The following is a 17,366-nucleotide window of genomic DNA, read 5'->3' on the forward strand; positions in this document are numbered from 1 at the left end:
AATGGAACGGCGACGCGTCGCGTCGCGTCGCGACGAGGAGCCAAACACCAACGCGTCCTCCTTGACTAGTGGCAGCGAGGAACGGAACGGCGACGCGTCGCATAGCGGCGAGGAGCGGAACACCGACGCGTCCTCCTCGACTAGTGGCGGCGAGGAACGGAACGGCGACGCATGACCGTCCACGCGGTGCAGCGAGGGTCTCCTAGGGCTTGGGAGGGGCGATGCCATGGTGGTCGACGTGAGAGGGAGGGGGAGGAGATAGTGATAAACGTGAACGTGAGGGGGAGGAGATAGCGATGTCGTGGGAGGCGCAATATTTATAGCGAGCAATGTCACACCTACATAAGATATGGACTGAGCTGCACTGACTTAACTGCAGGTCCAGTTGCGTCTCTGACATGTGGGCCAGACCCCTGTTGGGCCCATATGACAGTGACCCAATGCACCTGCAGTTAAGTAACAGCTACGTGGGCATATTTGTTGGAGTAAATTACGGGGGAGCGAAGGGGTGGAAATATTGCTGGTCACAACGGGTTGGACGAGCGTGGGGGAGGAGAGTCATGCATGCAGATTTTTTCACACGGGGTGGAGTGGTGGGACCGCCGGAGGGAGAAGGAGAGTTTGGCAGGCATATTGTTTCCACACATGGAGAGGAAAAGATTTGGAGACGAACGGGCTTCCTGCAGGTATGGGGAACGGTGCATAATATGTCATCTTGCATGCCGGGCTAGGTATAGTCTCAAGTCATTAAAAACATACACGCCCCACACATGTTCATATTTCAAGGTGCACTAAATTATTGCATGCGATGATTAAGGCTAGCCATAATGGTGGTATCTTAGCTGGTATCATGCACATGGGAATAGCAAACATGCTGATGTGGCAAAGAATTAAAGAAGAGAGGGGGTTAGAGTAACTAGTGTTCATGCATGCATTGGTAAACACATTTTTTGTGAAGAACGATAGCACTAGTTGAGTACTTTTGCAGACTTCAAAAACTATTCCACCGCCTCTACTATCTTGCTAAGAGTAGGTGAAAATTTTGAATCGAGCCCTTTAAACTAGAAGGGAGGTAGTGGTACTCTAATAGCTAACCTTGTTGTGATGACAAGATAGGACATGGCATGCACCTGGACGGAGGAACTAGTCTGCATTATGCATTTAAGTTTTGTCTGAAGTCAATGTACCTCTACTTTCACCAGACTTATAGAAAAATGTGTCAACATTCACAATGTGAAATCAATAATTTTTACACTCATTATAAAATGTAGTTCTTATACTCATTATAATCAGTATTATAGATATTGATATTTTTAGTATAAATTTGGTCGTGGGATTTCATTGATGCCTGTCAAAGCGTGGAGGAAGCGGAGCTTAGGGCTTGCATTGCCGGTCTCTACATAGGTATTTCTCTTCATAATCCTGTAATTTTAGAGACTAATTGCGCTTTTGTGGTAGCGTCTCTTGCATCGGGGGACTATGACAGGTCTGCTATGTGTGACCTGAAGATGAAAGCGTTGAGCATCTCGAAGTTGATCAACAATCTTCAATTGTCAAAGATTAGCCGTTCGGCCAATAAGGCGGCACACTTAATTGCTAAGTATAGCTTTGACAATAGATTAGATGGTATTCTTGTAAATAATGTACCGCCATGTGTGGTGAATATTGTATCGAATGAGTGTAATGGTGTGGCTGGTTAATTAATATAAGGTGGTGTTCAAAAAAAGTATAAATTTGGTCAAACACTTTGCAAACAGTTGACGGGAGTAAAAAGGACTAGAGGGAGTATCATGCATGCGGAGTAGGCAAAAAAATTGCTTGTCTAAAAAAAGGCAAAAAAATTGCTCATTTATAGCCGGTCGAAGTCTCAAAGGGCGCGACCGCGCGAGGGAGGCGAAGGTCATGGGAGGCGCGGCATTGGACGGAATTAAGTGAAGTTACATCCACACGCCGGCATGGCGTGCGAACAGGCAGAAGCTATACCGTTAGGCCTACGATATGGGTCTAGTAGACATGACATCTAGTGGGTCCCGCATAGTTCTCGAGAACTCTTTGGGGGCTTGCAGCCGTTTATCCACCAGGCAAGCCAGCAACCCCACGTCGTTCGCATGCCCTACTTGTCCCCGTATTCTACCTTACAATAGTTCGCTCCCAGTCGTCCCGTCCTTTCACATTAGTTCGCTCCCAGTTTTTTTGCGGGGTACAACAGTTCAACTTCTCCTAACCCTCCTCCAAATCCATGGCCTCCCAAATCTCCATGGTCGCCGCTGAGTACCAGGTTAGAGCCATCACCGGCGATCAGTTCATCGTCATCTACACACGTGGATCCGAGATGGTGAAAGCATGGCTTGCTCGCTTCCTACGCATGTTCAAAAGTTCAACGGATGAGTGGGTCGCTGGGCTAGATGTTGAGTACACCACAGTCCTGGGACGAGAGAAGGATCTAAAGGACGAAGAGAGGAAGAAGCCCGCCATGATCCAGGTTTGCGTACATAAAGTTTTCTTGGTCTACCACATATTCCATGCCGACGTTGAGTGCTAGGATTTTAAGAACTTACTCAAGGACAAAAGAGTGAAATTCGTTACTGTAGGATTTAAGAACGACAGGGATGTCCTGCGTCGGATAGGTCTCGTTGTAGGTCAGCCCTTCGATCTCCAGAAGGCAAGCCTGGTGTCCTCCTCAAGCCTGGTGTCCTCCTCTCAACCTTCAATGCTGACCCTGGCAGCAGCCATGATTGATCCTTCGTACGCTAAACTAAAGAAACCTCATCACAAGTTTCATCATGCATGGGAGTCGAAGACATTAGATTAAGATCACATCCTGTACGCAGCAATGGATGCCTACCTTTATTTAAATATCTACAAGGGTTGGATGAAGAAGCAGAGCCCAGTGTCCGGTTCAAGAAAAGAAGCGCCGGCGAAGAGGAAGAGGAAGAGGGACGAGGACGAAGTCGAGGACGTGGACTCGGACTCCGAGTAGGTGGTAGTGTCGTCGCTCATGCTGGTTCTACTGCAGTGTCAAGCGGACTAGTGGATTAGTTTATTTTCAAGGGTGTGTTGTGCTGAGGCCCCAGCAGAACTATGTTTATGTTCTTTCTCGTTATTTGAACTCTTTAGTACGTACAGTAGTACTAGTACTATGTCTTACTACTGTTCTTCTTGTAGTTGGTACTACTGCTTGTATCTTCGTGTTCCTACTGCACTTAATACGTTCGTACTAGTAGTATAATTTGGTTCAGTCGATTTGTGAAAGAAGTTCGACGGAGCGAAGGAAGAAGATGGAAGAAGAGGTGGAAGAAGCCCTTCTAGCCATCCATGTTGCATCAAACGGCTCACATGAGTCGACTGACCCAAATTGCTCCTTCAGATTGCAGGATCCACGTGGCATTCAAGGTCTCGAAGGTAGATTCCGCGTCCGCACCCAGTTTTCGGGCTCGACGCGCGCGCGACCGGCTTCCGCCGTGACAGCCACCATGCGCGCCTCCTCCGCACGGGTGGAGACGACAATGACACGCTAGTTCCTCCTCGCCGGCGTGCTGGAGCACGCACTCGTCCTCCTCTTTGTACGTTGCGTGCATAGACGCAGCTCCACCAGCTGCTCGCGTGCTTGGTAGCACGGCAGCATCGCAAGGAGGGACTGCAGATGACGTGAGCGGGCAAGCCTTCGGCTTCATGGCACAGGGATGGCGGCGACACGGTAGTGATGGGCGAGAAATTGTTGGCCGGAGCAGGCGGGCGCCGGCATGCGCAACGGCGGCGGCATATTGATGAGTGCGCATGTGGGAGCTTACTTTAGTTTTATATATAAGGTTGGTCAAACTTAAAAGAAAACCATACTAGTACACGTAAACATTAGACTTAGGCAGCGCTTTTATTAGTTAGTACCACAGCCACGATACGGAATCCTGTGCAAGCACGTGAACCGCGGCCGCGCGGTTGATCGAACGGTACGTCACCGTGTCGCGCTCGAAGGACATCCACCGAACCTTTTTGTGTTTGTGAAAACAATCCTCGAATATTACTCAAATTTTTTCCCTGTGAAAGTTCTTGATGCTGCAATATTTCCATATATTTGAATTTAGCTCCAGTTCGTGTTTATATGGATTTGGACGTTTTAGGTGCGCCCTAGTTTTTTTAATACTGATTTTGTGTGTGTGACTAAGAGAGAACGTGTGTATGTGTCCATATGTGTGTTGTGGCGGAAGGGCAATGTGGAGACGGTGGCGTGTGATACAGACATAGAGAGGTGTGAATGTGCAAATGATCATGCATGAGTGAGACATAGACAGATGCCGATACGTTGTGTATACATGACAGAACGGTCTTCTAGTTTACTTGTGTGTGTGTGAGAGAGAGGAGCATCCGTAACACAACAACCATCTCTCTCGATTCGTCCGTCCCTCGCACGGTCGCATGCAACACATGCATCAACGCGCACATTTTGACACCCTCACCCGGCCCCTGCCCACTTCAAGGCCCGCACAATCTCTTCGTGAATACCCATTTCTCTCCTTAGGTTTGTTTTCTCTCAATATCTCTCTCTCTCACACACACACAGACACACGCAGCACAACACACACACACACTCCCCCGAGCACACGATTCATCCCCATCCAAGGTTATACGGCGACCACTCTCGCTTGTGCTTCTTTGCACCCCAACATGCACAACACCTCAATCTTCAAAGAGGGCATCGAGCAGATCGAAGACGGCGACCACACTGCGCTAGAGAATGCGGGGTCATTTGGAAGCAGGGTGATGTGACGACGGCTGACTGACTCCTCCCCCCACCCTCTCTCTCTCTCTTGCACAAAATTACCAATCCCTCTCTCCCCCGCACAAAATTGTCAATCCCTCAACCCAAGATCCTTCCCCTCTCGTCCATGTTTTTCCATCTCTCTCATCAACCATGTTGTCTCTTCTCCTTCCACGTATACAGAATCCAGATGCACACGCATCTCATGTATATTACATGTATCCATCTTTCTCACAGATCTAACTTCTTCCTCTCTCTTCCTCTCTCTATCTCTCTCTCTGTCTCGTTAGGTCTGTCTCCTACTCTCTCGTCCACATACATACAATCTTTCCCGCCCTATCTGCTCCATCTTCAAAAGCTCTCTCTGCATGTTTCATTCACACATTGGGATATGTCAAAATGTTGCTTCTATAATGGCTAATGTAGAGTTATGGTTGTTTTTGTTGCATCCTACAAAGTAATAACTATGAAATGCATTTAGATTCTCATTTGACTGGGATTATGTGAGTTTGAGCATGTTGTGAAGTACTATAGACCTTGTATACATCTTGGGATTCGACAATGATTGTAACTATTGAATTGTATAGACCATTACATTCGAAGTCAACAGCCTAATATATTTATTTCACAATTTCAACAAATTATTAGTTCACTACAAACTAAGAAAACAAATGTGTACTCCCTCCGTTTTTATTTAAGTCCGCGTATTAGCATTGGTCAAAGTCAAGTTTTGTAAACTCTAAGAAAGCTTATAACAAAAAATATTAACATATACAATAACAAATAAATACCATTAGATTCATTATTGAATGTACTTTCACATCATACATATTTGTTATGGTAAATGTTTATATTTTTCTATAAACTTGGTCAAACTTTAGGAAGTTTGACTTCGGTCAATCCTAATATGCAGAGTTTACTACTACTACTACTACTACTACTACTACTACTACTACTACTACTACTACTACTACTACTACTACTCGCTAGTTGCTTAGCCGAATCACTCAACACGCCACACGGGGAGTCCAGTGTCACAAAATTTTGAGGTCGGCGGGAAAATCTCCCGTGACCCTGATTCGAGCAGTGGAAAGTTACCATCATAGCCTTTGGAATAGGCCTATGGATGACGCTTGGTAGGGGGATGTTTTCGTAACTTTAGGTTCACCCTACCCAGCCAACCCCACCCCGGCACCCAGAGTAGTACACCTGAATACTCCCCATTTTCTATCCCCACCGCAAAATAGACTTCTCCACGGCACTGCAGCCTTCATGCTCCTCCCCTTTACATCGGCGCACTCGTCCACCGCAACGCATCTACCTCATCGACGACCTCGTACGCCGCACTGGAGTCGGTCCACCGTCGTCGTCATACACGGAGCCTCTTCCCCGGCATCGTCTTCCACGGTCTCGGATCTTCTTCCCGGAAGCCGACGCCAAGCGCAGAAGTACCACCGTCGTGGACAATGAACTGACTCCCGTTGCCGACCATGACTCACAGAGGCCGCCGCGACCATCGTTCTCCTCCTCGATTGGTAATGTGTGTATTGAATCACTTAGCAGTACATGTGCAGTTCCTATTTTGTTCATACCTACCCTTCAAATTTCCTGGGTGCTATTGTTCCCGTAAAAGTAATTGGTTATAGTCTCCATTGTCCAACAGAATATCAGCTTGTAATTGTGCGTCGCTCCTGTATCGCGCTGTGCTTGGGTAGGTTTTTCATCTGCAACCAGTAGTGTGGCAAATGATGGAAAGGTTTTTAGAACTAGCAAGATGCCCATGCGTTGCACGCATCAAGATGCATTTGTATGAGTAGTTTATCTTGTGCGAGAAAAGGATGAATGAGGGAAGGCCTTATTTGCAAATCTGGAGAGGGGTATGGGTATCTTTTTGCAAAATTCCCATTTGTTTCCTTCCTATCTGTCAGATATAAATCGGACGACCTATATTGCAAGAAAAAAAAAGTATAGAGAAAAAAAGTAGACAGTAAAGGAAGTAGAGATAAATATTAAATATTAAATAAATATAATAGTAGAGAAGAGAGTAGAGATAGCAGAGACATCGGGAAAGGATCGCGCGCACACGGGATAAAGCGGCCGGGCGTGCGCTAGTTTTGGCGCGCGGCGTCTGACGCGCTTTATAAAATCCAACGCCCTCCCACCGCTATGTGCCTTGCCACTGCTCTCTCCCCGCTCTGTGCCTCGCCACCGCTCTCTCCCCACTCTTTTTCGCCTTGCCACCGCCTCGCCACCATGCCGCCGCGTCATCGGGAAACTTGGGGATACCGTGACGTCCGCGCGTGCCCCTCCGGCGGCTTCTCCGCCGAGATCCGGTTCCGCGGGATGCGCCTTGGCCTCGACAATTTCGACACCGCCAACGAGGCCGCCTGCGCGTATGACGCGGCGGTGTGGCGCCTCCGGTGGCCTCATAGAACATTGAACTTCCCCAATGTGCCGACGCGGGAGCGGACGCAGGAGCTCACGCCTCTGTCGCGGCTTAGCACCGACGAGGATCGTCGCGACAACCGGAGGCGGGAGCACCGTCTCGGCATCGCCGAGATGGATGAGGAAGCCATGGCGATGTGGCGCCAACACTTCCCGCAGGACATCATCAATGAGCGTGAGTTCTACGCACAAAGGAGGGCGGAGAGGGATAAGAGGAGGGCGGAGCGAGCCGCCTATCACGGGGACAAGCGTAGGCGAAAAGCAGACGCTCAATTCAACATGAGGCTAGGAGTAGCGTTGCCCTGGGAATCCGACGATGATCGGTATCTTCACGCCTACAGTCAGACGTCGGAGGAGGACATCATCGAGGAGGAGTCGGACGACGAGGAGTAGTTGAATTATCTTTTTTTATCTATCAATGCTTCGAACTATCCTCTACTCTCTAGTATCTACTTCTCGATCTCAGCACTGTAAACGCTTTTTTAAAGCGCCGCGCGTTGCGATTCTGTTGGAGATGCTCTAACATGGCAGACGAGTGATTTAATGTTGCCCACAAGATGCACGAGTATTACTAGTAGTATATTTTTCTTGCCATGTTGAGATTTTAAAACCACGAGTGCGAACATGCAGAGGAGCAATGAAGACCAAACATGGGATATTCAGGACATCTTCAAGGAGCATGGAAAGTTAAAGAGGAGCTGCACCGGACCTGTAAAACGAGCTTTGGTAAGTAATACCCTTTCAATTACTTTCGTGTAGCCTCGTGTTCTTCGATGTGTATATGTTGTAGTTTCTGTTTCTCTTAAGCGTGGTGTTCTTCGATGTGTAATAAGAGTCTTAATCGTCCTTATGCTTTCATTTTTAGCTTGATGTAGGAAGTGGGTGTTCTCACCTTGTAGTCTATTTTTTTCCTTTTGAATTCACTTCTCCGAGTTCTGTTTATCTGGCTTCTACTAAATGGATCTAGGTTGCTCCGAGTATTGATCTAAAAAAGAAGTAACTTCATGTCAGGATGCAGTTCATGCGAGGAGGGAAGTATGGTCAACCTCAAGATCATGTTTCCAAAATGAGCCTGGATTACACACAAGGTGCAAATTCCCAGATGATGCTGGATTACACACAAGCCAGGTGGAGTCATCAGATGTTCGTGTCCTCGTGGCATTAGTAAAGGCTGAAAGAAAGCGTGCAGCAGCCCTTGAGAATGTAGCTGAGTTCCTGAAGAAGCGAAAAGAGCAATCAGATGCTCTCTTCACCCAAGACAAAGAAGAGATGGAAGAAGCCAGAAATAAGCTAGCAGAGGCAGAGCAGGCTAGGCGTCTCCTGCTATCTAAAATTGTTGTCAATACAAAATTTCCTTCATAATAGCTAGGTTCAAATGTTTATCCAGTCAGCATGCCTGTTGTGATGTCCATGCATCTACTAATGTGGCACAAAATGTTTTTTTCGGGTCATGTAATAACAGCAATTACTTTCCAAACAATAACAGACGAAGCATTGGACATGGTATAGTTCACGCGCAAGCCCGACATTCCAAGTTCAACTTCCACATCAAACTCATGTTCACAGATATCTGCACATTCATACATAATGTCCACAACCATGATTCACTTCAAAGCCAAAAAAATGTGAGGAGAGTTATAAATAAATAAAATCCTCTACTAGTTCCTGCTACCAGTGCGAGCACAACAAGTCAAGACCATGCGTAAATTAATTATATTTTAGTCGTTTTTTGTGTTCTAAAATGCCTACCGGCTCGCGGAAGGACGTGTTGCCGGCACACGCACGGATTCAATGAAGGCAGGCGGGGCAGTCTTAAGCTGGTTGCACGCGACGAGGAGGCGTGCTCAGCCGGGCCTGCAGCTTGTGCGGCCCTCTTGGCCGGCACGCCGGTTCAATGCCTGCGCTATGAGAGGTCGCGTCTGTGTCAGAGTAATCACTCCCTCCAGTCCTTCTTTGTTTGGGTCTAACAAAATATCGTTTTCCATTCACATTTTACAAGTAAAAATCGTGGACAAACTTTGACCCAAAGTATGATGGGGACTAGTAAACCAGAATGGAGGTAGTAGTTTTTTTAATCAAAGCAGGGTTTCCCCTTTCGATTTTCATTACTGAAAACCAGCATCTAAATCTAAACCATAGTATTTGCCCTAGAACTACCAGGTTCAACATCTCACAACATAAACCCATACAACCTCCATCACAAAAAAAACCATACAACCATATGCCAAGGAGATGCGTAGTACTATGAATTCCATTTTCGCTCCATACCAATCGTTCTAAAAACTACATACTACTTATAACGCGCCATTCAAAATCGGAACTCTTAACCCCGCTAAAAAACGATATTTTAAACATGGCTACTCGATCTGTGGCAACTGGCGAGCCACCGCGCTCCAAGTCGTTCACCTGTGGTCCTGACCATCAACTCCTACGGATCAAATTATCAGGCGAGGTGACTATTCCTACAAAGGTGCTCCACCACGTACCCGGTACCCGCGAATGCAGCAATCGTGCACCTAGGGTTTTAGGGTTTATTTGTTAACATCGCCTTTACGTAACACTCATGTGTGCGAGACAGTGAGAGGCCGACTGCGTGCGTGCGCCTCTTCTCTTCGTATATGTACTCCACCGTTTGTGTGGTGTCCAAAAAATTATAATAACTACTAGCAATTTTCCAGTGCTTTGCCACACGATCGAAGTAGATTAATACATATTCACCGATTTGATAGAAAAAAAATCTAGTTTTGAAATACGTATATCATAGAAAATATGTTATGTTTCAGTCAAAATATATTCCTTTGGCGGTTTTGATGAGATAAGGGAGGAATGTTGTTGGTTTCAAGATTCGAGAAGTGGTATATGTCTAATTTCTACTCTTACTAGCAAGATGCCTGTGCGTTGCACAGAACATCAAGATCTTGTGGGAGAAAAGGATGAACGAGGGAAGGCCTTATCTGCAAATGTGGTGAAGAGTGCGGGTAAATTGCCATATTTTCCTTCCTATCCGTCAAATATAAATCGGACGACCTACATTGCAGGATGGCAGGCCCACCATCATCACCAACTCTATTTTTTATCCCTACTCTTATAAAAAGCATTGTCGGTGATGATCGTGTGCCTGCCATCCTGCAATATAAGCCATCCGATCTATATCTGATGGATAGGAAGGAAACTATGGCAATTTTGCAAAAAGATACCCACACCCCTCTCCACATTTGCAAATAAGGCCTTCCCTCATTCATCCTTTTTCCCCCACAAGATAAACTACTCATACAAATGCATCTTGATGTTCCGTGCAACGCATGGGCATCTTGCTAGTTGTTGCAAAAAGCCCATGTGTGTGTGAGAGAGAGGGGGAGTGGAGGAGGACGAAGTGCATGTGTGACAAAAGACACAAGGAGTGTGTGTGCGATAGGTATCAGCTTAAAATGAGGCGATAGTGTGTGTGGGAGTCCTGGATTAGGGGGTCTCCGGATAGCCAGACTATCTCCATTGGCCGGACTGTTAGACTATGAAGATACAAGATTGAAGACTTCGTCTCGTGTCCGGATGGGACTCTACTTGGCGTGGAAGGCAAACTAGGCAATACGTATATGGATATCTCCTCCTTTGTAACCGACCTTGTGTAACCCTAACCCTCTCTGGTGTCTATATAAACCGAAGGGTTTCAGTCCGTAGGACAACAATCACAACATACAATCATACCGTAGGCTAGCTTCTAGGGTTTAGCCTCTCTGATCTCGTGGTAGATCTACTCTTGTAACATCCATATCATCAATATCAATCAAGCAGGACATAGGGTTTTACCTCCATCAAGAGGGCCCGAACCTGGGTAAAACTTTGTGTCCCTTGCCTCCTGTTACCATCCGGCCTAGACGCACAGTTCAGGACCCCCTACCTAAGATCCGCCGGTTTTGACACCGACATTGGTGCTTTCATTGAGAGTTCCTCTGTGCCGTCACCATTAGGCTTGATGGCTCCTACTATCATCGATAGCGATGCCGTCCAGGGTGAGACTTTTCTCCCCGGACAAATCTTCGTATTCAGCGGCTTTGCACCGCGGGCTAATTCGCTTGGCCATCTGGAGCAGATTGAAAGCTACGCCCCTGGCCATCAGGTCAGATTTGGAAGTTTGAACTACACGGCCGACATCCGCGGAGACTTGATCTTCGACGGATTCGAGCCACAGCCGGGCGCGCCGCACTGTCGCGATGGGTATGACCTAGCTCTGCCACCGGACGGTACTCCAGAGGCCACGCCCACATCAGCTCCAACCCGTAGCTCGGAGCCAACTGCGCCAATCGAGGATGGGTGGCTAGACACCGCCTCAGGGGCTGCAGTATCGACGGCGATCGAGCCAAACACCAGCATAATCCTCTGCGCAGCCCGTGACTCCAAGGTGCCGGACTCTCTTCCGAACCCCGAACCATCCGCGCCCTTGCCAATCGAATCCGAGTGGGCGCCGATCATGGAATTCACCGCCGCGGATATGTTTCAGCACTCGCCCTTCGACGACATTCTGAATTCACTAAGGTCTCTCTCTTTTTCAATAGAGCCCTGGCCGGATTATGGCCAACAGGACTGGGATGCGGACGACGAAGAAATTCGACGCCCACCCACCACCCACTTTCTAGCCACGATCGATGATTTAACCGACATGCTCGACTTCGACTCCGAAGACATCGATGGTATGGACGACGATGTAGGAGACGAACATGAACCAGCACCTACAGGGCACTGGACAGCCACCTCGTCGTATGACATATACATGGTGGATACACCCAATGAAGGCAATGGCGACGAGATAATGGAGGATGACCCCTCCAAGAAGCAACCCAAACGCCGACGTCAGAGGCGCCGCTCTAAGTCCCGCCAAAGCAAAAGTGGTGATACCGGCACAGGAGATAATAACACTCCGGATAGCGCCGAAGAAAACAACAATCCCCTCCAGCAAGATTTAGAGCAGGAGGATGAAGGAGCCAGCTCTCCTGAGAGAGCGGCTGGCGGAGAGGAGGAGCATGACAATTACATGCCCCCCTCCGAAGACGAGGCAAGCCTCGGCGACGATGAATTTGCCGTACCAGAGGATCCCATCGAACAAGAGCGCTTCAAGCGCAAGCTCATGGCCATGGCAAATAGCCTAAAGAAAAAGCAGCAGCAGCTTCAAGCTGATCAAGATCTGCTAGCTGACAAATGGACTGAAGTCCTCGCGGCCGAGCAATACAAGCTCGAGTGTCCCTCCAAGAGTTATCCAAGGCGCAGGTTACTACCCCGACTGGAGGAAGAAGCGTATGAAACGGCTGATCGGCCACCTCATGGCCGCGATAGAGGCATTCCAGCCAAAAGCTCAGCCTCCACCCCAACGCCATCCAAATAAAAAGGCATGGGGAGATACGCCAGACCTACGAGACATATTGGAGGACAAAGAAAAGCATTCAAGATCGATCTACGGATCACGAGGGCGCACCACTCTACGAGACGATAAACGTCACGCCGGATACAGTAAAAGCAAATCCGGCCGGGCTGAACACAGCGGGCAGGACCCATTCAAGCTGCGTCATGATATAGCCCAGTACAGAGGCGCCGCACACCCCTTATGCTTCACAGACGAAGTAATGGAACATCAATTCCCAGAAGGTTTCAAACCTGTAAACATTGAATCATACGACGGCACTACAGACCCCGCGGTATGGATTGAGGACTTCCTCCTCCACATCCACATGGCCCGCGGTGATGACTTACATGCCATCAAGCACCTCCCACTAAAACTCAAAGGACCAGCGCGGCATTGGCTTAATAGCTTGCCAGCGGACTCCATTAGCTGTTGGGAAGATCTGGAAGCCGCATTCCTCGACAACTTTCAGGGCACTTATGTGCGACCACCAGACGCCGATGACTTGAGCCACATAATTCAGCAGCCAGAAGAGTCGGCCAGGCAATTCTGGACTCCGTTCCTTACAAAGGAAAATCAAATCGTCAACTATCCGGATGCGGAGGCCTTAGCGGCTTTCAAGCACAACATCCGAGACGAGTGGCTAGCCCGGCACCTTGGTCAGGAAAAGTCAAAATCTATGGCAGCCCTCACGACGCTCATGACCCGCTTTTGTGCGGGAGAAGACAGCTGGTTGGCTCGCAGTAATAACATATCAAAGAACCATGGTACCTCAGATACCAAGGATGATAATAGCAGGTCACGTCGCAACAAGCATAAGCGCCGCATTAACGGCGAAAGTACTGAGGATATGGCAGTCAATGCCGGATTCAAAGGCTCTAAACCCGGTCAGCGTAAAAATCCATTCAAACAAAGTATGCCGGGTCCGTCCAGCTTGGACCGCATACTCGATCGCTCGTGTCAAATACACGGCACCCCAGACAAGCCAGCCAATCACACCAACAGGGATTGTTGGGTGTTCAAGCAGGCCGGCAAGTTAATTGTCGAAAACAAGGGCAAGGGGCCGCATAGTGATGACGAGGAGGAACCCCGGCAGCCGCACACAGGAGGACAGAAGAGGTTTTCCCCGCAAGTGCGGACGGTGAACATGATATACGCAACCCACATCCCCAAGAGGGAGCGGAAGCATGCGCTCAAGGACGTATATGCGTTGGAGCCAGTCGCCCCAAAGTTCAACCCTTGGTCCTCCTGTCTGATCACCTTCGATCGCAGGGACCACCCCACTAGTATCCGTCACGGCGGATTTGCCACACTGGTCTTAGACCCAATCATCGATGGATTTCACCTCACTCGAGTCCTTATGGACGGCGGCAGCAGCCTGAACCTGCTTTATCAAGACACAGTGCGCAAGATGGGTATAGACCCCTCAAGGATCAAACCCACAAAGACGACCTTTAAGGGCGTCATTCCAGGTGTAGAGGCCCACTGCACAGGCTCAATTACACTGGAAGTGGTCTTCGGATCCCCGGATAACTTCCGAAGCGAAGAGTTAATCTTTGATATAGTCCCGTTCCGCAGTGGTTATCACGCGCTGCTCGGACGAACCGCATTTGCTAGATTCAATGTGGTAACACATTATGCATACCTCAAGCTCAAGATGCCAGGACCTCGCGGAGTTATTACAGTCAATGGAAACACAGAGCGCTCTCTCCGAACAGAAGAGCACACCGCAGCCCTTGCAGCAGAAGTGCAAAGCAGCCTCTCAAGGCAATCTACCAGTTCGGCGTTTCAAAGCCCGGACACCTTCAAGCGCGCTCGGGGCAATCGGCAAACAGACCATCTGGCACGATCTGAGCTCGCGTAGCAATACGGCGGCCACCCCAATCCCAGCACAACGGTGTTGTTCGTGCCACGCGTACATAATTACGCATTAAAAATACCATGGGCACAGGTGGGGAGGGGGCAACAACTGCGGCACGCCCCAAAACGCGGCCTAAACCGCACCAGGGGCTTCCCGTTTGGTTATTTTTCTTTTTTTCAGGACTTTAATCTCTGGAAACACTGTCCGGCCGCTCTATTGCCGAACACATGATACAACAACCAAGGAGGCAGACAACTACGGAATTCCCAGGTGGATTACAGATTTCATATCATTCCTCAGCTCGCCCTTGGAAGGGACATAGTCCTACTCTTTTGCTTATTACACTACCTGTATCACTCTGCTTTAATGCAATTTTTAATATACAATGCATGACATTAAGACTATTTATGTGTTCATTAATGATGCCTAGCAACCATACACTCTGGTACGACCAATGCACCAGGGGCTTACGTACCCACAATATGGTGTGAAAAGTCCAAACACTTTCACAAGTGCAGCACCCCGAACTTATAGCATTATATGCATCAGCTCCAAATCATGTCTTTGGTAAAATGTTGGGTTTGCCCGGCTCCTATGTTTTGGTACCTTACGTTCCGCTCTATCGGCTAAGGTAGCGCTAGGAGAACTACTGCAATTGTGCCCCAGTTCTGCCGGGCTGAGCACCTCAGTAGAGAAAGCTAAAACTGACTGTCATGATAAGGCGAGAGACTGGTCGCTGTTCGGTGAGGTTTTTCGAGTCCCTAAAGAGTTATGCCGCTTAGGGCGAGGGGCCGTCTCCGTCCGGCTTACAGGCGTGTATCGCGCCCCGAATTCGGCCTTCCGAATACCAGGGGCTTCGCCGAAATTTAAAATTATAGAATTCTATGGCTAAGGAGAGTGATAAAGCATTATTAGTCTGGTTGCCTTGTTCGTTGTGCTGAGCACCTCCCTCGAAGGACCCAAACATGGGAACAAGAGTGCTCAGGTTTATCCCGAACACCCCAGCACTCGTGGTATGGGGGCAGAAGCCGAGGACTAGCCATCTCTCAGATTGGATAAACAGCCAAACAGAAGGTAACATTTTAAATTCACACAAGCGTTGCATAGCGCATATGAAACAAGTTTTCATCACACGGGATAAACAACGAGCAAGTCTCATTCAAATATTACATTTTGTGAACACTCATCCGCGATAAGACGGGCGCCCGGCAGAACACCCTCGTAGTACATCTCGGGGTGGCGGTGCTCCTTGCCCTCCGGCGGCCCCTCCTTGATCAGCTTCACGGCGTCTAGCTTGACCCACTGCGTTTTGACACGGGCGAAAGCCCGGCGTGCTCCTTCAATGCAGACGGATCGCTTCACGACTTCCAGCTGTGGGCAGGCATCCACAAGCCGCCTCACTAGGCCGAAGAAGCTGTTCGGAAGGGCGTCGCCAGGCCACAGCCGGACTATGAGGCCCTTCATGGCCTGATCGGCCGCCTTATGTAGCTCGACCATCTGCTTCAGTTGGTCGCTCATTGGCACCGGATGTTCGGCCTCAGCATACTGAGACCAAAATAGCTTCTCCATCGAGCTTCCATCCTCGGCCTGGTAAAATTGTGCGGCATCGGACACACTGCGGTGCAAATCTGCGAATGCTCCTGAAGAGCTCCGGATTCGGGTAAGTAATCGGTAAATTACTTTTACATGCTTGCTTTGCATATAGAAAGCCTTACCCGCCGCTATCTTCTTCATCGCGTCGATCTCTTGGAGGGCCTTTTAGGCTTCGGCCTTGGCACTCTTTGCACTGTCACGGGCCGCGGCAAGCTCAGACTCTCGCGTCTTCAAGTCAAGCTCCAACACCTCGTGCTTCGTCACGAGAGCCTGGAGCTCTTGCTGCACCTCGCCCACCCGAGCCTCGTGCCTCTCTCGCTCGGTGCGCTCCTTGGCCGCTGTATCTTCGCCCTTGGTCAGCGCTTGCTTCAGGGTCGCCACCTCGGTCGTGGCCCCTGACAAAACATACAATGATCCTGTCATTTTGCAATCGCGTCCTTTTTCATATACATATATCTATAGACGGGGTATTACTTACCTTCGTTCTCCTCGAGCTGCCTCTTGACAAGGCCGAGCTCTTTCTTGGACCCATCGAGGTCCTGCTTCAGCACGGCGACCTCCGCAGTTAGTGCGGCGGACGCCAGCAGAGAAGCCTGCATATGCATATTGACATACTTATATTAGACTCCTGCGATATTATTTGATCCTCTGTTCGGCTTTTCTTTGCGAACACCGAACAAAGCATCAGGGGCTACTGTCTATGCGGTACCACTTCTACTACATTTTAAAACGCTTACCTCGAAGCCTGTTAGAAGGCTAGTACAGGCTTCAGTCAATCCGCTCTTGGCAGACTGAACCTTCTGGATCACCGCACTCATGATAGTGCGGTTCTCCTCCTCGATGGAAGCACTACGAAGTGCTTCCAATATAGTGTCCGGTGCCTCTGGATGGACAGAGGTCACCGGCACAGGCGTTTCACCCCCCTTAGAAGGGGACCGCCTGCCCGAGATCGGAACCGTTGGAGGGTCCGACGCGGTGTTCGGCTAAGGGCCGAACTCGGAGCTCTTGGGGACCCGTCCCCTCGGCTCCCCGAGTCCGGAAGGTCGCCTTGAGGCGCCTCCGAGACTATCCCCCCTCGATCCGGTGCCTCTTGAGACAGCACCTCGGCGTCATCGGCTGGATGAGGGGAGGTGGCGGTCGGGACTCGATCGCTATCCATGTCCGACGAGCCCAGGGAGCCGTCCGAGGATACCTCGATATTGGCTCGGGGCGGCCTGCACAATTGAGTTCGGTGTTAGGGAAAGCAATGCGACAAAGGAATCCTATGGGTTACTTTGGTATCCGAATACTTACAATCTCCCCTAGGGCTTGGCCGTGGG

General features: G+C 49.2%; 1 protein-coding gene across 1 annotated transcript; it reads left to right on the forward strand.

Moving 5' to 3' along the window:
• Positions 1 to 7,009: 7,009 nt before the first annotated feature.
• Positions 7,010 to 7,675, forward strand: LOC125535475 (uncharacterized). The gene is made up of 2 exons (XM_087541055.1): positions 7,010 to 7,524; positions 7,648 to 7,675. Exons 1-2 carry the CDS (start codon positions 7,010 to 7,012, stop codon positions 7,673 to 7,675), a joined length of 543 nt encoding a protein of 180 aa, XP_087397181.1.
• Positions 7,676 to 17,366: the final 9,691 nt, after the last annotated feature.

This window comes from Triticum urartu, chromosome 2A (assembly GCF_056163025.1).
Source record: "Triticum urartu cultivar PI428250 chromosome 2A, HENAU_Tu73, whole genome shotgun sequence".
Lineage (NCBI taxonomy): Eukaryota > Viridiplantae > Streptophyta > Magnoliopsida > Poales > Poaceae > Triticum > Triticum urartu.